This window comes from Myxine glutinosa, chromosome 4, assembly GCF_964187855.1.
Source record: "Myxine glutinosa chromosome 4, kmMyxGlut1.1, whole genome shotgun sequence".
Classification (NCBI taxonomy): domain Eukaryota; kingdom Metazoa; phylum Chordata; class Myxini; order Myxiniformes; family Myxinidae; genus Myxine; species Myxine glutinosa.
In genome coordinates, this window is record NC_136264.1 from 86506182 (window position 1) to 86529866 (window position 23685).

The following is a 23685-nucleotide window of genomic DNA, read 5'->3' on the forward strand; positions in this document are numbered from 1 at the left end:
GGTGGTGGACTCCAAGCTGGTGGTGGTGGTGGTGGACTCTAAGCTCATCTGCCGTCCCTGGCGCAACTCCTTTCGCACTTCTGGACTTGGACTCCTCTGCCGTCTCTGGCGCACTTCTGGTTTCGCACTTCTGGACTTGGACTCCTCTGCCGTCTCTGGCGCACTTCTGGATTCGCACTTCTCCTTTCGCACTTCTCCTTTCGCACTTCTCGACTTGGACTCCTCTGCCGTCTCTGGCGCACTTCTGGTTTCTGCAACCACCTTCGACTCCTTCTCATCACTTTCTTCAAAGGCTTCCGCGCGCGCTTTTTATAGCGCCCGCGGGCGATCAAGCCGCCGGCCTCTAGAACACACCCATCGGTGAGCTCGCCTCGGCCCTGATTGGTCGGCACGGGCCCTCTGGCTCCACCCTTGATGACGATGGGCGGCACACCCAGGATTCGGCAGCTCCTCCCCCTTCTTCTCCCAGCCTACCTCGTGGCTAATGGAGTCGCGGTGAATGCAGTTGGCAATTGAGGCTTTATTAAATGGACATGAAAGGGGATCTATCTATTTGAATTCGGTGCAATGGAGTGTCAATTAATGGAAGACAAATCCTTAGCCTAATACACAGAATAAGGAAATAACTACCAACAAGGAGGAAATCTATTATTGGCTACGTGGGTGCTTGTGAAATAACTACGGGCACGACCTTTGACCTTTATACATCAACAAATGGAGGAAGGAGGGTCCACAATAAAACAATAAAAAAAACACCATTCTCATATCCACAACAATATATATATATATATATATATATATATATATTGTTGCGGATCTCCAACGTCAGCCTTCCCCTTACCAAGGGGGGATTAATCCCCTTGTCTTTTTACTAGCCGACATGATCCGGGGCTATCACGTTCCTTCCGGTCGGTGTTAAATAGGGTTGTAAGCCGAATTAGTCTTATTACCTAAGTACTAACACCGGCCGTGAAGCAAGGAAATAAACCCACCTGAACCACGGTTTCAGTGGACACGCCGAGCGATTAGCGAACTGCGATTCGGGCCGTTAACAGGTATTAACCTGATTGGAGCGGTTGTGATCGTGCCACGCTTACCCAATTGAGAAATCACTAAGACGGTCGAATTAAGAGGAAAACAGGAAGAACAGGTAATTTATTACACTTTGTACAAATAAGAGGAGGAAAAGAAGCAATGTGCTGGGAAGAAGAAGAAGCAGATACACAGTGCAGCCTTATACAGTCTTATACTTATCCCTGGACACGGGCCCGTTCACACTCAGTCACACTCTCAGACTCACTCACACGGGGTTGTAGATGGTCGGGTTGAGGGTCCACCGATGGCGTCCACAGCTCGCTCCGGTCCCCGACTCGTACCACGAAGCAGATGGTGATGGTAGACGGCAGGCAAGATCTTCGCCTGTTGGTGGCGCGGATCGGACAATTATACTGGGGGGGGGATCGGTAAGCTGGCGATTATACTGGCGTACGTAATAGTTGTACCGGCGCCTTACATGCGCTCCCGGTATAGCTCGGTACATTGCGCCACTTCCCCAAGTCCTCTGCAATGCACCGCTCCGGCAATGCTTTCCCAATGATGTCGCCAAAGCGCCTTTTCCAATCGACCCTGCACAACAATGCAATGTGCTCCAACCAAGTCCTTCAGAGGGCTCTCTTCTCAATACTCTTCACACAAACTTGACGAGCGCCTCTCCCTTCTCATAACTCCACTCCGAGACTTGAGCGCCTGCCTCTCCCTTCTCATAACTCCAGTCCTGCAACCTCACGAGCGCCTCTGCCTTCTCATAACTCGAGTGCCGTTCAGTCCTCTCAATACCACGTAAGTCCTCTACAACGCTGCAGTCCTCTTGGTAAAACGCAATCGTGCAAGTCCTCTAGAGGGGCTTTGCGCTCACGGTTATATAGCGCCGCTTCAGCCAACCCTCTCGAACCTCTAGCCACACCCTTACCACGCCCCTTAGCCATGCCCACTCGAGCCCTGGTTGGTTTTTGGGGTCTTACCGGCTCCGCCCTTAATGGATGCCTGACGTGGCCACACCCCCACCCTTGCGCTCCGCCCCCTTTTCGGGCCTTGCCTCGTGGCATTTGGGCTGGTTTCAGCATCCAAATGCAAGGGGCAATGAGGTGCAGACTGGATGGGCGCAATGGAGAATGGGGTGCAGACTGGATGGTGTGCAATGGAGTCGATTGGAGGGAGGCTGCAAACTGAACAGGGGCCTACTCTTATTTGTTTTACACAACGCAGATGAGAACTATTGGAAATGGCCTTATCCTAAACACATACTATGAAATAACTAACGTTCTAAGGTGCCCGACGTGTTGCTCGTGGACTAACTATGGGGGCAGAACCTTTAACCTTTATTAATCAAATATGTACACTTTCTCAGAACCGCAACAATATATATATATATATATATATATATATATATATATATATATATATATACGTATATATATATATATATATATATATATATATATATATATATATATATATATATATACGTATATATATATATATATATATATATATATATATATATATATATATATATATATATATATATATATACATACATATATATATATATATATATATATATATATATATATATATATATATATATATATATATATATATATATATATATATACAGTATATATATATATATATATACATATATACATATATACATATATATATATATATATATATATATATATATATATACAGTATATATACAGTATATATACATACACATGTATATATCATTGTTACGACATGTCTTATGTGCCAAAAGTTTTTTTCATGCCATGCAAGTTTGTTCTAAGGTGGTCATATATGTTATCGAAGGCTGTCATACATGACTGTACACAATCAAATAAGCAATTGTGGGAATCTGTGGGAAACCACATTTTACCCCAGCTGATAAGGTGAATCGTGTGAGTATTGAACTTATGAGTTTACTGTACTTTTCATTTTGTGCCCTAGCCACCACCACAGATTAATGACAAGCGTCTGGAAGAGCGAGAGCACCTGGTGGATGAGTGGAAAGGTATATATAACCTCAATAATCCTCAGACAAATACACATCACTGCTCTGGTTTAGCATGCCATTCGAATGACATTTTAAGAGAAAGCACAGTAAATATGACGAGGTGATTAATTATTTTGTTCTCAAAATTTTTTTCAATCTTCTCTCGTATCCATTCTTGCCAAGTGAAAAAAGAAAAACTCTTCTTCAGCCTCACATTTATCCTTGTTCCATCTACCTACTCAGCCCTCCTTTCCTACATAGCCCAGATGATTGCTTGTGTTTATTCCACTAAGTTATTATTTTTCAATCTTGGTATGTTTACACTTTCTGCTCACCCCACTTTGCCTCTCCTTGGAGTAACTCCCTTCTGTTTATCTAATTCTTCTCTATGACCCATGATTGACAAAGAAAGGCAGCTCATTGAAACCTTCGAGGCTCTATATCTCTCAACATTACGTTTTTGTCTCGCCAACCATGGGTGGTCATCTGCAGCCACCTGTTAGCGACTACACAAGTCTTCTTCCAAATGTTGTTCATTTCTTCCATCAACATTCACAGCTATACCGAAAAAGACAATTACAGAAATTTATGCCAACGTTCTCATTTAGCTGTCTATTTAATTTATTCGCTGCGACACCAAAGCTTTTCTTCATTTACATTGCTCTCTTAAATGTCGTTTTGCAAATTCACTTCAGCAAAAGCGGGACATAATATTTCAACAATTATGGAGTAGATTTAAACCAACACGAACAGCAGCAATGGCAACTGCTGAATATACCAATATTCAGTTTATTAAAGATAATATTGATAATAGTAACTTTAAAACAACAAGAACAACGACTACACAGTGCGCATCAAAAAAAAGGTAATCCGAATTCAAGGGGTCCCCCTGTGCTGTCTTTCCCTCGTGGTCCCCCTGTGCTGTCTTTCCCTCGTGGTCCCCCGTGCTGTCTTTCCCTCGCGGTCCCTCTGTGCTGTCTTTCCCTCGCGGTCCCTCTGTGCTGTCTTTCCCTCACGGTCCCCCTGTGCTGTCTTTCCCTCGCGGTCCCCCTGTGCTGTCTTTCCCTCGCGGTCCCCCTGTGCTGTCTTTCCCTCACGGTGCCCCTGTGCTGTTTTTCCCTCGCGGTCCCTTTGCGCTGTCTTTCCCTCGCGGTGCCCCTGTGCTGTCTTTCCCTCGCGGTCCCCCTGTACTGTCTTTCCCTCGCGGTCCCTCTGTGCTGTCTTTCCCTCGCGGTCCCTCTGTGCTGTCTTTCCCTCGCGGTCCCCCTGTGCTGTCTTTCCCTCACGGTCCTCCTGTGCTGTCTTTCCCTCGCGGTTCCTCTGTGCTGTCTTTCCCTCGCAGTCCCTCTGTGCTGTCTTTCCCTCGCGGTCCCTCTGTGCTGTCTTTCCCTCGCGGTCCCACTGTGCTGTCTTTCCCTCGCGGTCCCCCTGTGCTGTCCTTCCCTCGCGGTCCCCCTGTGCTGTCTTTCCCTCGCGGTCCCTCTGTGCTGTGTTTCCCTCGTGTTCCCCCTGTGCTGTCTTTCCCTCGCGGTCCCTCTGTGCTGTCTTTCCTTCACGGTTGTCAGCTCTTTCACGAGCCTCGATTCAGTATTAACAAACAAAAACAAAAACAAAACGGGGTTAATATGCAAAGGTTAATATGCACTGTGCTGTCTTTCCCTCGTGGTCCCCCTGTACTGTCTTTCCCTCGCGGTCCCTCTGTGCTGTCTTTCCCTCACGGTCCCTCTGTGCTGTCTTTCCCTCGCGGTCCCTCTGTGCTGTCTTTCCCTCGCGGTTGTCAGCTCTTTCACGAGCCTCGATTCAGTATTAAAAAAAAAAAAAAAAAAAAAAAAAGGGGTTAATATGCAAAGATTATTTATTTTGACAATTTACATGTGCTTTACTAATTAAGAGGAGATCCTCAGCTTTCCATTGATACCTTCCATGCATCATTGCTGTCACACATGACCGAGTACATGTTCATTGAAAATGACAAGTTCAAATCGCATTTTTACAAGTTTGGCTAATCGATGCAAGTCAGGATAATTGGTGCAAAATGAACGTCAGATGTGAACTTTTCTAAGGAATGATTGGCCTTTATGCACTCACACCTTCAACATGTCCACCTCCCCTTTCAACACAAAGCTCACAGAGGCGGAGCATGCCCTGAACTGCTCGTCTCACCATAGCCGGGTCATTGCACAAAGCATCCATTTCATGTCGAATACGGCCCTGCAAATCATCAAGACCACGGGGAGGAGTTACGAAAACCTTGTTCTTTAAATGGCCCCAAAGGAAATAATCACATGGTGTGAGGTCAGGTGATCTTTGCGGCCATTCCCCTGCATGGTTGAGGGCGATGACTCGGTCTCCAAAGAGTTCCCTCATCTCGGACAGCGATAAGACGATGTACTGGGGCGCCGTCTTGGGCCCACCAGAGATATCTGAAGACACCACGAACCTGTCGCTCAAAGTTCTCCTCCAGCTGCGGTAAAACTTCATCATTGATCATCTGCAGATACCTGTTACCATTGACATTCCTTTGAAAGAAAAATGGTCCGATCACCTGACCACTTCCACAAAGTCCCAACCAAACAGTCCACTTTTGTCGATTCATGTTGGTGTCAAAATTAAATTATGGGGGTTGTCCTGTTGGTGCATATTCAAGAACATTATGGGTATTGACCTTAACGTCCATGGCGAAAGCAGCTTCGTCGCCGATAACGAGATACCGCATGAAATTGACAAATGCTTCGCAACGTGCTATCAACCATCCGGCAAGCACCAGCCTCCTGACAAAATCCCCTGGCGTAAGTTGATGCCGGATGTGAATCCGATATGGATGTTGGTGGAGGTCCAGTCTTGTGATTCGGTTGAATGTTGCCGAAGGCAATCCCGTCCCATTTCGTCTTGCGCTGGTATCCCTAGGATGCTCCAAACTTGCTGCCTTACTGCTGCAATGTTCATTTCCGATCGCCCAGTGTGCCTTCTATCAGAATTCCCCTTGTTGCGGTTGAGGCTAGTGCCATGCTCTTGGTATTTTCTAACATTCGCCCAGATGGTTTTGGCTGCTGGAGGCTCCTGTTCTGGGAAACGTTCCCTGAACGCATCACGAGTTCACTGCAAGCCTCCAGTTTGGTGAAAGGTTGAAACCATGAAGGTCCGCTGTTCAGTCGTAAGTTGAACCATCTTTTCAATGACTCAGACTGTCTCGAAACCCATACACTGTCGGCCCATTTTAAATACCCATCTTAAACAAAGGATGACGCAACCGACGATTACCAGACCAGCTTAACAATTTTACATAATCAACTTGGCAGTCGACAAGTAATGCGTCCATTTAAAACTGTCTTGCACCGACCGATTAGCCAAACTTGTAAAAATGCGATTTGAACTTGTCATTTTCAATGAACATGTACTCAGTCATGTGTGACAGCAATGATGATCATAATCATAATCATAATCATAACCCATATGGTTACCGAATCCATATGAGGAGACGGTATTACATTTGAGTCCGTTTGTCTGTTTGTCTGTCTGTCTGTCTGTTACTTGGCAAAAAAAAAGAAAAAAGTTTTTAACAAGTATGTTGATCACTCTGGCCTCCGGTTTGTGTGTGTTTTTTTGTGTGTGTGTCTGTCTTTGTGTTTGTATGTGTGTGTGTTTGTTTGCCTGTCCGCTCACTTTTACTTGCCTACAGGTCACAATTTTAAACCGATCTTCACGAAACTTCACCAAATTGTAGAGTTCGTGTTCCGACAAAATCCTATATATTTTTGAGGTCAAAAGGTCAAAAGGTCAACATATGCCAAACGTCAGCCACTTTTTTCAAATTTCTAAAATCCTCAATTTTCATCCGATTGACTTGAAATCTGAATAGGATTTGCATATCAGCTAACTGAAACCAACCAATGACTATTTTTGAGGTAAACATTGGTCAAATTTCTAAAACAGTCAATTTTCATCTGATTAACTTAAAATTTGAATGGGATTTTCATATCCGCTAACTGAGTTCAATCACCAACTATTTTTGAGATCAAAAGAGGCAAAAGGTCAACATAGGCCAAAAGGTCAACAACATTGCAAAATTTCTAAAATCCTCAATTTTCATCCGATTGACATGAAATTTGAATTATTTTTGAGATCAACATACGTCAAAAGTTCAACATAGGCCAAAAGGTCAACAACATTGCAAAATTTCTAAAATCCTCAATTTTCATCCGATTGACATGAAATTTGAATAGGATTCAACATATCAGCAAACTTAATTCAACCACGAATTATTTTTGAGATCAACATACGTCAAAAGGTCAACATAGGCCAAAAGGTCAACAACATTGCAAAAGTTCTAAAATCCTCAATTTTCATCCGATTGACATGAAATTTGAATCAGATTTCAATCCTATTGGATAGGATTGAATAGGAATAGGAATAGGATTTCATTTTCAATTTTCATCCGATTGACATGAAATTTGAATAGGATTTTCATATCTGTTAACTGAATTCAAACAACAACTATTTTTGGAGTCGAAAGGATGCTCTGCCGAGTGCTATTCTACTTTGGTCTCTTTTGCCAAGTGTCACTTTTGAGTGATTTTTCATTTGTTACTTGCCGGAAAAGATTCTGGCAAGTATGTTGGTTGGTTGGTTGGTTTGTCTGTCTGTTTGTTACTTGCTGGAAAATATTCCGGTAGGTATGTTGGTTGGTTGGTTTGTCTCTCTGTCTGTTTGTCTGTTTGTCTGTCTGTCTGTTTGTGTGCAGTACTACGTCTACACCGTTGCACATCGAATTGCCATACTTTACACACATATTTGTCTTGCCCTGGAATAGACTGTGCCCAATTTTAACTCTCTTGGACCAAGGCCTCCATTATGACGTCATAATTTGATAATTCGACAAGTACAAAACTTCATCCAATCAAGATGCAATTTCTTGAGCGCCATGTCGGCATAAACTGGTGAAAAGAAAAAAAATCAGCCGCCATCTTGGAAAAACCGAAAAACGTTGCACCTCTATATCTCCGAAAGTGCTGAATAGAAAAAATTGAGACATGGTTCATTGTAAAGAACTCTCCATGGGGAATAAAATATGTTAATGATGATGTCATAGGTGCCTCCATTATGACGTCATAATTCGACAAGTACAAAACTTCATCTGATCAAGATGAAATTTCTTGAGCATAATCTAGGAATAAATTAGTTTAGAAAACAAATAATGATGACGTCATCGGTCACGTGGTTCGGCCGCCATCTTGGAAAAACCGAAAAATTTGCACCTCTATATCTCCGAAAGTGCTGAATAGAAAAAATTGAGACATGGCTCATTGTAAAGAACTCTCCATGGGGAATAAAATGTTAATGACGATGTCATCGGTGCCTCAATTATGACGTCATAATTCGACAAGTACAAAACTTCATCTGATCAAGATGAAATTTCTTGAGCATAATCTAGGAATAAATTAGTTTAGAAAACAAATAATGATGACGTCATCGGTCACGTGGTTCGGCCGCCATATTTGTCCAAAATGGCCGATAAAAAAGTACATTCCGGCAAGTCCTCAGTCTCTGACCGATTTTTCATCTGTTTGTCAGTCTGTTTGTGCGCAGCACTACATCTACATCGTTGCACATAGAATCGCCAAACTTTACACACATATTTATCTTGCCCTGGAATAGACTGTGCCCAATTTTTAAGTCTCTAGGCCCAAGGCCTCCATCATGACGTCATAATTCGATAATTCGACAAGTACAAAACTCCATCCAATCAAGATGCAATTTCTTGAGCGCCATGTCAGCATAAACTGGTGGAGAAAATAAATAAAGAATGATGACGTCATTGGTCACGTGGTTCAGCCGCCATCTTGGAAAAACCGAAAAACTTTGCACCTCTATATCTCCGAAAGTGCTGAATAGAAAAAATTGAGACATGGCTCATTGTAAAGAACTCTCCATGGGGAATAAAATATGTTAATGAGGATGTCATCGGTGCCTCCATTATGACGTCATAATTCGACAAGTACAGAACTTCATCTGATCAAGATGAAATTTCTTGAGCATAATCTAGGAATAAATAAGTTTAGAAAACAAATAATGATGCTGTCATCGGTCACGTGGTTCGGCCACCATATTTTTTATTCCAGCAAGTCCTCGGTCTCTGACTGATTACTAGTTTGTTTGTTTGTTTGTCTGCACAGCATAAATATGATTTTCTCTGCAACCGTTGGTCCAATTGACAGGAAATTTTCACGATAGATACAACTCCACCTGTATAATTTTTTCATAATTACGACGTAATAGGTCACATGGTATAGGCGCCATCTTGGAAAAACCAAAAACATTTGCACCTCTATATCTCCGAAAGCGCTGCATAGAAAAAATTCAGACATGGATCATTGTAAAGAACTCTCCATGTGGAATAGCATATGTTAATGATGATGTCATAAGTGCCTCCATTATGACGTCATAATAAGACAAGTACAAAACTTTATCCGATCAAGATGAAATTTATTGCGCATCTGGGGATAAATTAGTGGCGAAAAAGAAATGATGACATCATCGGTCACGTGTTTGGCCGCCATATTTGTTTATACACAAAAGCCTTTAAAAAAACACTGAAAACTAGTCCTGGCGAGGGTCTGCAATCTCTGATTGCTCTTTCTAGTTTTAACTGTTTATGGAGCAGTGAAGTAACAATGAAACACTTGTTGAGCCTGGCATTAATCAGGCTCACATTAGGTGGTCACACACCATTCAGGTAAATATTGATTTATATATGTTTCCCTGAAAGCCGCTCTAAAATATTCCAAGATGCAACATGATATATTCTTTTATACAAATTTATTGCAATTTAAGTAAAAAATAGTTTATTCGAAGATCTTCAATATTCAATGCAATGTCGCCTCATTTGCTGGGGGCACAGGTTTGCCGGTGATGCACTGCCACCTTTAGGTTAGGGCAGGAATTTGTAATTTATTCAGGATGCTGGTGATAGCTCGCCTACTCTTCTCAAACTACTCCGTGGGATTTTTAACATCCACAAAGTAATGCTGGCAGATATCCATTTGAGCGACAGCACACACATTGATGAATTGCCCATTTCTGCAACACACAAGGATAACAGTTTATAGCTGGGATTTCAAACCTAGGCTAGACAACTGAGAGGTGCGTTCTTTTTAAATGAGAATATTACCTTACTGAAGTTCGCAAGTTTGTTTAGGCAAATCATCAATTACACCGACTGCAGTTTCATGTGAAAGGTGGCGTCATGAACACTGCCTTTGAAATACTAGGTCATAAATGAGTAATTCCATGCAAACTATACCACAAATATGTAAGCACTTTAACTGATAGTTTCTCATCAGCCACCAAGAGCATTTTAGAATCACCAATAGGCAACAGGATTTGGCCTCATGGCTCCAAAACCTGGAATGTGACGCACTCAATGGTGTACATGTGGCACATTTCCTGTTCTTTTCCAGCTGAATTTATGGTTGGAAATAGGATTTTGGTCATACATTATTTTTCAGAAGGTAGCATTTCAATGTTCAAAATTGACAAATTGGCAAATGTTCCTTGAAAAGCTCCTTGAATAATAATCCATGGACAAATGTTTGTCTGCACAAATCGTGTTCAGTTTTTGTTTGTGCCTAAATTTGCTTGCCATTAAGTAGTGCCTTCTGCCAATGATACTGCCCCGAAGCTTTGTGCTGCATACGAAAGAAGAAGAACTGGTCAAAAACAGTGCACGCCACCCAAAATGAGGATTGAGTGTAATGTTTTGGATTCATTCATAGAAATGATTAACTAGACTCACATGATGCCACAATCTCCCACTCCCTTTATCATGTTTTATGTTTTATGTGTCAGTTTGTCTTTTTGTGATCAGTTAGCTCTTACACGAGCCTCAATCTTGTATACAAAAAATATATAAAAAAATATGAAACTTTCTTTCACGATCTCTACATCTCAATGAATCATGTTGCGTTGTGGTCGCAGCAAAGTCATCAGTGATGAACATTACTAGTTTTTCATCACTTAAAAAAAAAAGAAGACAATTCTTGATTGTGTTAAGTTGTTTCAGTTTGGTGTTTTCTCTTCTGAAGAAATTAAACAACAAATTGCGCACCGAGATGCTTTCAATAAAGGCCGTTCTTGTTTTTTCATGCCACGGGCATGATGTGAACAATAATGATCTACGGACTTGAGATGAACATTTATTCGCATGGACCTGTGCTTTTGCTCATTTTGTTCTGAATAACATTTTCGAATATTTTGCAGAGAAGAACATTTGGTAGCAGAACATATTTTTTAACGACACAGACATTTAGTGGTCGAATATTTTGCAGATATGAACATTTGCTAACATGCACCCGACTGAATACGGACCTTGGTGAACTTGAGATATTTTATGTGATGCGGTCACACCATATTACATATGTAGTGTATATACCAGTAATTTATTTGTTGTTTTCCTTCCTGGGCAAATTTAAGAGGTCATTTATGTGATGACTCCTTGGGGCTTGGGGGTGGGTGGAAAGGGGATGACGCACATTGGGTAGTAAATATAATAAATAAATAAAAACAAGTAAAGATGGGCGGAAATGGAAAGGAAGTTGGGAGAAGAGTGAATACATATGACGTACAACGGGTTGTTGGTGGGAGGGGGCAGTGGATAGGTGTCGGCGAAAGTAATCGACATAATTTTATGTAAGTTGTGTATACATTTTTCTGCTAAATTCATGATTCCTCTGTTCATGTCCTCTCATTTGTCTGCTTTTTTTTTGCTATTTAGATGCTAATACAGTAAAACCCATAAATATTTCAGTTTTGACCAATTTATTGCCACCTTTTAACTGCAACCTCCTCATGTATTGATTTAGTTAGCTTAATTTCGACCAATCGAGCTTTTTCAGATGAGTTTTGATGTTTATCTCACACCATAAAGCTTTCACACACTGTTAGTAATGGATGGCATCGAAGTGTAAAATGATAGACAAAAGTAATTCTTTTAATTTTGTTTATTCGCTGGTTTATGGAACTGCAGAACGATTTATCAAAGAAATATCTACAGTTTACAAAGGAAATCGGTTTAAGAGATTAATAGGGGATGAATGGTGGGGGCGACGGGGCATGTTTAAATGCTTCTGAACGTTTAATTTGCTTCAATACAAGAGGAGACCATTACCAAGCCGATTTACATGTATTTTACATGTTTATTTTAATTGTGATGTCTTTGTTTTTGGCTCCGCCCACATTCTAATATATTTTCTTGAAGCCCAGGAACCTAACCCCCTTATTCCTTTAGGATATTGCTTTTAACAATCACAGTTTTGAATATAGCAGCATTTTCCAGGAACGTAATCCCCAAGATATTGTTATGAATTTTGGGGTAGTAATACATAGATTCAGGTAGCTCTGTATAGGTAGATGCTCCGATGATCGGTGGTAGAAAGAACCATTTCGATGTACATAAGTAAGGGACCTGTTTAGCCCGGATGTTGGATTAAGCTTGTATATTTGTGGTCATACGAGGATGACCTTGTGCTAATTATCGTAGGGATTATGCTAATTCCCCTGGTCATGAGACCTTGTGATTTATCCTTTGTCCCTTATGGCACCACACATAGACACTCGGCAGGCCCAAAAGCACCACACACACTAATTCAATCCCCCCCCTCCCCCACACACACAATTAAAACTAACCGGAACCCAGATGGCGCACTTGGGCTGACAACCCCAACTTGGCAGATACACATAGCACAGGCAGGCCGGGAGGCACGCCCAGAAGGACTCACTATTGGGTGGGAGTCGACCAACCAAAGGCCAGGAGAAGGATGGAGCCGTGACTGGTCGCCACAGAGCAAGAAGCAACCCGCCGATTGGTGGAAGGAAGCGACGCACTGATTGGCCACCGACCGATGGCATGAGAGAGAAGTGACGCGGCCATTGGTGGAGAACTGAGCCTGTGAAGTTGGCTGGCAGGGATTGGTGGAGAGACGCAGAGGACGTCACGAGGGATAGATAAAAAGTGGAGAGAGACCGACATTTTCTCTCTTGCGTTGGACCCTTTCTTGCGTTGGACCCTCTCTTGTGTTGGATCCACTCTTGCGTTGGACCCTCTCTTGTATCTGACTTCTCACTCTGGTGCCTGCTTGACGTTCTGGACCTCGGAGCAAGCGGTTGTGTGCCGGCATCGTCTCCTCGTTCCCCTGTTCGTTTGGACGTGAGGAGAGCGGACGAAGAGCTGGGTTCTCCATGCCAGCGACGCGCATGCAAGGGCGGCTTTCCGCTGGAGCGTGACGAGGCAGGGGCGAGCGAGACGTCCGGTGAGGCCTGGCAGCACGTGAACGAGGCGGACTGAGGCCTACTTCCCGCCAACGACCGGGCGGTTCCTGCCAACGCACCGGACGAGCCGAAGAACCCCAACGAGACCCCGAGTGGTTGAGCAAAGCCCACACACACACACACACACGGCGCTTTTATTTTCATTTAAATTCTCCCCTCGTGTGTGTTATAAGTCTGGTGTGAGGGATCCCAATTTAGGAGTTTAGTTTATCGCGTTTCCTTTGTATTCCTGGCATTCTGTTGTAAATAAATCCTTACATTATTTTCCCTGTATATTCTTAGTCCGTTTTCGTGTGAGTTTATTTCCTGCAGGCTTTGAAGACTGCCCGGCGAGATCGCGTCAGGTAAAAGCTTCCAGCTTCTTCTTCTTTCTTCCTCCCACGTGTAGATATAAAATCTGCTATTTGAACTGAACGCCTTTGGAGTTAAAGCTGGCTTTGGCTATCCATGATTTCCCCGGTTTTAACCAAGGGGGAGTCACGTGACAATATTTAAGGGTTTACAGTGAACTTAATCTATCACATTAACTCAAATTAATTTAATCTATAGTTCTATTGTACATTTATGGATTTCTAGTGGGGAACATAATTATGGTATCTCAGAAATAGTTAGTCATTACAAAAAAAAAAAAAGGTTAAATTTCCCTGTTAATTTGAGTGTTCTTTCCTAGGTGTAGTTACAACACTGAAAGCAAATTCTTCAAATTCATATTGTACTTATTTACACAGATGTAAACCATGCATTTGTAACATGCTGTACCACTTTTTACTACTTTGCCATTCAGAGCTCATATACAAGGAAGTGCTTGATTGGGAGGAGCGAACGAAAAATGGTGTCATACGGAGGCAACCATCGGCTTCAGGTTAGCGTTCAATATTCTCATCTATTTTAACAGGCTTTCTTCAATATCCCTATCCTGTAGGGTCAAACCATTCGAAATTCCAGCTGATGCTCCTGATTTGTGTGTTGCTGTGCTGTGAGATTCTTAAATGTCTTGACATTTTTCTTTTCTCTAATTTTCCCAAATGCAAGTTCAAATTGTCTCAGAACAACATAGTTTTTTATGGACATAGTCCATAGTTTTTTTAGATATATAAACATTTTAGATTTAGACATTTTAGATTTTAGACATATAAACATAGTTTTTTATGTTTTTTAGGAAGGGACAACCAATAAACACAAAATACCGCCCCCCCCCCACCCCCCGCAGCAAAATAATGTCCAACTCCACCCCATGTAAATTAAAATGGTGAGACCATTGAAGGTCCCTGTATGGTGGACGGTGCAGTATTTCCCTGGGTCGGCTAGTAAAAAAACAACCTACCACCATTAGTTTTAACTAGCAGGTTTGTGGTTCTTCTTTTTTTTGCTTGCTATATTTTCTTGCTGAAACATTTGTTTCATAGTTTCAAACAAGAAAGACCGCACTGTGGTTGCAACCTGTGACAAAATCCTGTAACAGGCTTGGGAAACACGCATAGTGTTTATTTATTTATTTAAATAAAGCACTCTTGAAAGATGAACAGTGCGATGGGGAAACACACATTTAATGCGTGATTAAAAGATTAACTCAACACCTCTCATCCATGATAGCCTCTGCCACGGTTATATCAGAATGAGCTGATTCGGTACATGGTCACAGTTTGTTGAAACCCAATATGGGGTTGTTGAAAAAATTACGTAACTCTGTTTTGGTTTTTTTTGGAGAGCCTGGTTAGCTTAGCGGTTTCCGCTATTATTACGTAAGCTACGTAAGCTAGGATGGAGCTTTATGCTCCATCCTAGGATCCTGAGTTTGAATCCCGGTCCATCGCTGAATTAACGCCACGGGGGTTGCCTCAGCCTGTCATCCTTCCGAGGTCGGCAAATTGAGTACCAGCTTGCTGGGATGAATGTGCCGGTGTGTACCCCGGTTTGGTTGGCATCAGGGTTGGCGTCAGGAAAGGCATCTGACCATAAAAACATTGCCTCAAAAAGGGAACCATGATGATTGTCATGGGGCCCACAAGGCTAACCCCTGCAGGGAAATTAGCCTTAAAAAAGGGCTGTTTTTTATTATTATTTTGGAGAGACACATACCGACTGGCTTGATGAAACCTTACCAATAAATTTTTATTTGATATATGGTTTGATTTTTCTGGGTCCATCATCGTCAGTAACATTCGACCCAAAGAAAGCCAATGGAATTCTGATGCAACAAACCCGGGCAGTGTATAATTAGCAGTGGCCTCTAGGCCTGTCTTAGGCCCACCAGAAAACTGAGATGGCGGCCATATAATTTAATCTGGGTACCATGGTGGGTGGAATCAAGTGACAATTGTTGGTGGGGTCTGGCAGCTGTCCGAACAATGGGTGCACATTTCAAAAATCGACCGCCAACACTTCAAAAATCGAACCAAAACAACAACCAAGTGGAGCTGTGGTTGACTTGTGACACCTAGCAGGTATAAGTCATTTAGGTAATTTCACCAGTGCAGTAGATCTGCACTATTTTGGGTTCTGTAAATACACTACATGACCAAAAGTATGCGGACACCCCTTCTAATTCGTGGATTCGGCTGTTTCAGCCACACCCATTGCTGACAGGTATATACAGTCACGTGAAAAAGTAAGTACACCCCATGTAAAGTTTTGACTTTTTCAACATATTTCAACATACAGCTATTTGATCTGCATTTCAACAATATTGATAGATAAAGGTGATATAATATAACAAATATCATGAAACATTTACATTTTGTAGTCCATTGTATAATTTAAATAAACATAAATGCAAATTTCGCATGTGGAAAAAGTAAGTACACCCCTACATTTATCACTACTTCAAATACCTAAAATTAGAATCAGGTGTACCAGCTCAGGTGCAAATGATTAGAACATCGTTAGAGAGGATCTTGGAGGAACGTGTCTTATTTAAACCTCAGACATTTCGTTTGGTTTGCTCTTTGTTGTGGAAGTGTGCAGCGTCACCATGCCTAGATCAAAAGAGCTCTCTGAGGCCTTCAGAAAGAAAGTTATAGATGCCTACGAGTCTGGGAAGGGATTTAAAAAGATCTCCAAACAATTTGAAATCGATCATTCAACTGTCCGGAAGATCATCTACAAGTGGAGAAGATTCCAAAAAAATTGCCAACTTGTTCAGGCCAGGCCGCCCCAGCAGGTTCAGCCCGAGAGCAGACCGCAAGATGCTGAATGAAGTCTCTAAGAACACCCAGAATGTCATCACAGGACCTACAGGTAGCTCTTGCCACTGTTGATGTCAAAGTGCACGAGTCTACCATTAGAAAGAGGCTGCACAAATTTGATCGACATGGGAGGTGTGCCAGGAGGAAACCTTTGCTGTCCAGAAAGAACATCAGGGCAAGACTAAAGTTTGCCTATGAACACCTCGGCAAAGACCAGCACTTCTGGAACAATGTGCTCCGGACAGATGAGTCAAAGGTAGAGCTATTTGGCCACAGCACCAGAAGACATGTTTGGCGAAAACCAAAGACAGCATTTGACCACAAGAACCTGATACCAACTGCAAAGCATGGTGGTGGAAATATTATGGTTTGGGGCAGCTTTGCTGCATCAGGGCCTGGGCAGCTCACCATCATATAATCCACGATGAATTCTTCATTGTACCAGAGGGTGCTTGAGGATAATGTGAGGCCATCTGTCGGAAAGTTGAAGCTCAACCGAAGGTGGACCTTGCAACATGACAATGACCCTAAACATACCTGTAAATCCACCAAGGAATGGCTGAAAAGAAAGAAATGGAGGGTTCTGGAATGGCCAAGTCAAAGCTCGGATCTAAATCCCATCGAGATGTTGTGGGGGGGATTTTAAATGAGCTGTGCATGCAAGAAACCCCTCAAACATCGCACAGCTGAAAGAATTCTGCATGGAGGAGTGGGCAAAAATTTCTCCCAGTCAATGTCAGAGACTGGTAGACAGTTATAAGAAACGCCTACTTGAGGTTGTTTCTGCTGAAGGGGGCAATACCACCTATAAGAGCCAAAGGTGTACTTACTTTTTCCACATGCGAAATTTGCATTTATGTTTATTTAAATTATTCAATGGACTACAAAATGTAAATGTTTCATGATATTTGTTATATTATATCACCTTTATCTATCAATATTGTTGAAATGAAGATCAAATAGCTGTATGTTGAAATATGTTGAAAAAGTCAAAACTTTACAAGGGGTGTACTTACTTTTTCACGTGACTGTATAATCAAGCACACAGCCATGCAATCTCCATAGACAAACATTGGCAGTAGACTGGGCCGTAGTGAAGAGCTCAATGACTTTCAACATGGCACCGTCATTGGATGCCACCTTTCCAATAAGTCAGTTTGTCAAATTTCTGCCCTGCTGGAGCTGCTCTGGTCAACTGTAAGTGATGCTATTGTGAAGTGCAAACGTCTAGGAGCAACAACAGCTTTGCCGCGAAGTGGTAGGCCACACAAGCTCACAAAAAGGGACCGCCGAGTGCTGAAGCGTGTAGTGTGTAAAAATCATCTGACCATGGTTGCAACACTCACTGCTGAGTTCCAAACTGCCTCTGGAATCAACATCAGCACAACAACTGTTCGTCGGGGGCTTCATGAAATGGGTTTCCATGGCCGAGCAGCCGCACAAAAGCCTACTATCACCATGCGCATTGCGCAATGCCAGGCATCGGCTGGAATGGTGTAAAGCTCGCCACCATTGGACCCTGGAGCAGTGGAAACGCGTTCTCTGGAGTGATGCATCACGCTTCACCATCTGGCAGTCTGACTGACTAAGCTGGGTTTGGCAGATGCCAGGAGAATGCTGCCTACCCAAATGCATAGTGCCAACTGTAAAGTTTGGTGGAGGAGGAATAATGGTCTGGGGCTGTTTTTCATGGTTCGGGCTAGGCCCCTTCGTTCCAGTGAAGGGAAATCTTAATGCTGCAGCATGCAATGACATTCTAGACGATTGTGTGCTTCCAACTTTGTGGCAACAGTTTGGGGAAGACACTTTCCTGTTTCAGCATGACAATGGCCCCGTGCACAAAGCAAAGTCCATACAGAAATAGTTTGTCGAGATCGGTGTGGAAGAACTTGACTGGCCTGCACAGAGCCCTGATCTCAACCCCATCGATCTCCTTTGGAATGAATTGGAACGCTGACTGCGAGCCAGGCCTAATCCCCCAACATCAGTGCCCGACCTCACTAATGCTCTTGTGGCTAAATGGAAGCAAATAAATTTACACGCAGCAATGTTCCAACATCTAGTGGAAAGCCTTTCCAGAAGAGTGGAGGCTGTTATAGCAGCAAAGGGGGGAGGGACCAACTCCATATTAATGCCCATGATTTTGGAATGAGATGTTTGATGTTTGGGTGTCCACATACCTTTGGTCATGTAGTGTATATCGCTTCTGACTGTAAATATGTTTTAAATGGAAGAATAACAAAAACAATTTGGATGTAATGAATGAATTGAATTGAATGATCGTTTTAAGGCCATTTTCCCCGCTAGAGCAGGGGTTAGCCTTGCGGGCCCCATGACAATCATGGTTCCCTGTTTGAGGCAGTTTTTATGGCCGGATGCCCTTCCTTACGCCAAATTGGGAAGTAATGCTGCAACAATATTCTTATAAGAATTTTTTTTTAAAGTTTGTCTGCTTGCAGGCATTCCCATCTGAGCACAAAGCTAATATACGTAAAACTTCATGAGATACATTTGAGTTTTTTCCTCTTGTTGTTTTGAGAGACTTGCTTCAGTTTTCTTGTATCTCACTTCAACATATTAAGGGACAAGATCCGCAATCATGCATTAATTTCCTGAACATATTACTACTGTACCTTACTTTATGCTCCATTGTCAATGTGTTATGGTCCTGGAGTTTTACGACTGTAAAATTTCACATTTGTCTTTCTACTACAGTCATTGTTATCTCAAAATATTCATGTGCTTTTCTGTTCATCTTTGTGTCTTCTATTCACGGTAACATTATCATCCGAAAAGGTCAAAGCAAACGAATGTTTCTTTGCCTTCCATATTTTCAATGCATAACATGATGACATGAAAAGAAAGCATTGGTACTCATGGCAACTTTATGTCGCTAAGACCAAGAGGATCGATACGTTTGACCCCAAGTCCTGGTTGTTTCCCGCAGAGCAGGTGCTTCCATGACGTGCACCCCGACCCAGTCCTCTGGATCCAATGGGCTGCCGTCATCCAACGGCACTCATCCTCTCACGACAGATCCAGAACCCAAGACCGATAGCAGTTTCCGAGTGCTTGCTGGACCGCTCGGCTGCTGTAGATGACCACCAGTGACACTTTGAGCCAGAAACAGGAAAAATGAGTAGGGGTGGAAGATGGAAATAGGATCACAGAAAGAACCAGATGGAGATTGCAGAGAGAACTGGGCAGGGACCACACTGAGAATGGAGAGAGCTAGTAAGGTGGAGGGAATTGGGTAGAAGGTAAAACAGAGAAAAATGATGATGAAAGTATTTGTAAAAGGAACTGTAAAGCTTCCTGCCGACATACTATGTTTGATTTCAGCCATGCTGTGGTATTAATTCCGGAATGGTCATCGGTAGATTGTTGGAGGAAAGTGTATGATCCTGAAAGAAGAACACCGAAATTCTTCTCAGGAGAGTGAGAATGCCTGTACCACCAATACCATTGCGAGGAACCTGTACTCTATTTCTCCAATCACTCCTTATTGTGCCTCGTTATGGTGTGATTGCTTAGTTTTTGGACGGGTGGCTTAATTTATTTATTTCTTCATTTATTTATTACTTCTTTATTCATTTATTGTTTAACAACTCATTTTTAAATCTGTATCTCACAAGCGTATCATCGATCGGTGCCGTTTGCGCAAAAGCCATCCTTTTCCGGTGAATGGAAATCTGTGATTATAAGAACATGTTAAACCGTGACATCTCGCAAGATGTTAGGCCTTACAATCACAATATATATATATATCAATCCATAGGGAATTGCATGGAATATTCTTTCCCATTCCCGGTGAGCATTCAGCTTGAACATGTGCTTTTAATATGACCAATGCCAAATATTTTTGGTGTGACATCCTTCACCTGCTGGTATCATCATTTCTTGTACTTGTTCCTTTTCTTCCCTTTTCATCCAAACGGTAGTCGAAAACATGTATAATTTACTTGAGATTCCAAAAGAACCAGCAGTCTGAGCTCCTCATTGTAACCTTTCACATTTTAATCCTAAAGCAGCAGAGACTTCATCCTCCTTGTTCGAAGAACAATCTTCCCGATTAATCCTTGGTTGTCGCGACCCTAGCGAACAGTTCCTCCGTCACCAAATTATAGGAAGGTTCGGCAGGCCTGCTGTCTCCAAATGCTTAATGGACGTACCACATTTCAAGGCAGACAAAAGTGACACCTCGAAGAATTACAAAATTGCAGCTATTAGCTTCTTCTTTTTTTTTAGACCGAGACGTTTCAAGCTTACCGTTCCACAAATAATTCCGAGTTGATAAACTGACAGGGTCATTGTGAGAAAGAGAGAATGCCATTTAGATTGGGGCAGTGGGAGGAAGTGGACGAGAAAGGGGAGGAGGGCTGAAGAGGTTTCAAGATGGCGTGTGGCTGATCCCAGGCAATGCCTCTTGGGTAGGATTTCCATGGAGATTAGATATGCTTGTTCAAGTGAACTTTTGTTCCTTTTTAATCTTATTTTCATGTGCAATATGTATTTTTGTTGATGTATTTGCTGGCATTGAAAATGCATATACATTTTCATGGAACTGTCAATAATAATACTTAGAATAATAATAACAACAACATCATAATAAGAAGAAGATCACCACAACGGCTTTTAAATTGACCACAGTGTTTATTGTTCATAACGATGTAACAGTGGTTGCCAGAAACCATTGTATATGAACAATACAACTTACCCGACAGCTGTACAAACGATTGTAGTGCAGATGATTTTGTTTTAAACAATAATGGTTTAGAAACTTATCCTACAGTAGCAATAAAAGTCGTTTAATTTCATTTACAGTATATTTCCATTTTTGATGATGCTTGTTGCTACAATGAAGCATCATTTATGGAATCATATAACAGTTGAGGAAGGCAGATAATGTACAATTGACATGTTTGCCTTCTCTTATTCTTGTTTTGGCATCAGATGCAGAATAAAAAAATTGCTAAATGTTGACAGGAAAAGAAACAGGATTGAAAGGAAACTTTTTGACAAAATAAACCAGGGTGCGTGAGGCGAAGCACCCCTGGGAGGATCGCAACAAGCACCAAGTGTATAAACCAGGGTACCTAGACGAGTCTAAAGTACGGCACATATGGTTCAAAAACCATAGCTCTTGGATAGTCCTAAACTAGTTCGCCAGGAATCCAAGTCGGGACACCTGGAGGGATTTTTTAACTAGGGCACCTGGAAAGTTCTAAACTAGGAAACCTGGAGAATCATAACCCAGGACATTCAATATTCCTGCCAAGGCTCCAAGAAGATTAAAACTAGGGCACCCTGAGAGTTTGAAACGAGGCAACCTAAACCAGTTCATGATTTGACGGAAGAAAACAAACCAAACTTCATGAAAGCTTCAACAGCAGGACGTGTAAGGGTTCAAACTAGATCAACAATAACCCACTTCCACTGTACAGGCAGATTCGACCATTTTGATTTCTTACTAAAACTGAGGGACAGATTTTCATGACTTTTTGTTTAAACAAGAAAATACCAATAATTCCCAATCAACGAATAAATTGGAGATTGTACTGTAAAGGACACATGAAGGTTTCCACTCCAGACTGTCCAGAGATTGCTCAAAATAAACGCATTAAATATTCATTATTTGGAACTCAAAAAGCTATGAACAACGGAATGAATCCGAGAAGTTATGAGCACATGGACTATTATACAGGAGGAGTCAAAAGGTTGTTCTTTTTGAACCCAAACATGATGGAATGGATCTGTTCCGCAAAACTCACCAGAAATGTTATTCCTTTTCTCTGGAATTTCCGGCCGGTGTCACACGTTCTTCTGGGTTCCAAAAGTTCTTTTTATATAAGAGAATTGAGTTTGCTGATGCCATTGGAACAGTCATGTTTTTGGCTTTGATGGAAAGCTGAAAATGGAAAGCTTTTTGACTCCCCCTCATATGCAGCATGAGGGATCCACATCGTTTAACACAGGGCTACAAGTTCAGAAACCAGGGGGTATGCTAGATTGTTCGTACAACTTTGCGGATTGTGGATAAGGATGGATAAATGGTTCTTCACTTGGAACTATCGGGTCGATTTGAACGAGACTACCCGATGTATTGTGAACAAGCATGCTCACAATTCTGCTGTGACAAGCGGATAGTTTTTGACATTGCAAAGTGCAGACTATTTGAGAAACAGCAATTTGAAATCACTGCAACATCCCCAAATTGCTGGTTTCGTCACGATGCCACTTTGTGGATACAACAGGAAGGCTCGAAAGCTTTGGTGTGGCTGAAGCCTTCAATTGGTACAAATCCTGGATGTGCATATAACAGTTTGTGTGATTAAAAACAACACTTGAAAAATGCCTGAGTGATTATTTCTTTTTCGGGCTCAGATCCCCCAAATAATTCTAAAATAATAAGGTTTGCTTTCAGGCCTTTCCAACTGTTGTTGGGAGTCGGAATCACTTACTTCTCAATATCCCACCCTGTAGTTATGAAACAAATAGGAAATAAACATTTTTGAACTCTAACATTTAATAACTAAGTTAATCATTGGAAAAGCTGTCTTTTTAGTCGATGAAAAAACATGATGTAAACATCTGCAATGGACTTTGGGTGTTGAATAGTTCATGAAAACAGTAAACATTTCCATTGCTTCCTTCCTCAATGCTTTCTAGAATACCTTATCCAGAGATATATGGCAATGCTGATCTTCGTTGAATAAATTTCAGTTGAGCTTATTGGGGTGAAAGGTACATAAAGAGCTAGACCATAGAGAGAGAGAGAGGGGCAGGGAGAGGGAGAGGGAGAGAGAGAGCGAGAGAGAGGGAGAGAGAGAGACAGAGAGACAGAGAGAGAGACAGAGAGAGAGAGACAGAGAGGGAGGGAGACAGAGAGAGACAGAGAGACAGAGAGACAGAGAGAGAGAGAGAGAGAGACAGAGAGAGGGAGATAGAGGGAGATAGAGAGAGAGAAAGAGAGAGGGGGAGACAGAGAGAGGGGAGACAGAGAGAGGGGAGACAGGAGAGAGAGAGAGAGAGAGAGAGAGAGAGAGAGAGAGACAGAGAGAGAGAGAGAGAGACGAGACAGAGAGAGAGGGAGATAGAGAGAGAGAAAGAGAGAGGGGG

At 42.2% G+C, this 23685-nt stretch overlaps 1 protein-coding gene across 2 annotated transcripts in view; it reads left to right on the plus strand.

The window, feature by feature from the left end:
• Positions 1 to 22920, plus strand: part of LOC137424952 (mitogen-activated protein kinase 8-like) — a 95544-nt gene extending 72624 nt beyond the window's left edge. The window contains exons 5-7 of one of the 2 annotated variants that reach the window (XM_078776113.1): positions 3013 to 3076; positions 14166 to 14243; positions 19519 to 22920. In XM_078776113.1, coding sequence (XP_078632239.1) covers positions 3013 to 3076; positions 14166 to 14243; positions 19519 to 19667 — 291 coding nt within the window. In that variant the 3' untranslated portion in view covers positions 19668 to 22920. Of the gene's footprint in view, positions 1 to 3012; positions 3077 to 14165; positions 14244 to 19513 lie in introns of both variants that reach the window. The other variant, XM_078776112.1, reaches the window with a different exon arrangement.
• Positions 22921 to 23685: the final 765 nt, after the last annotated feature.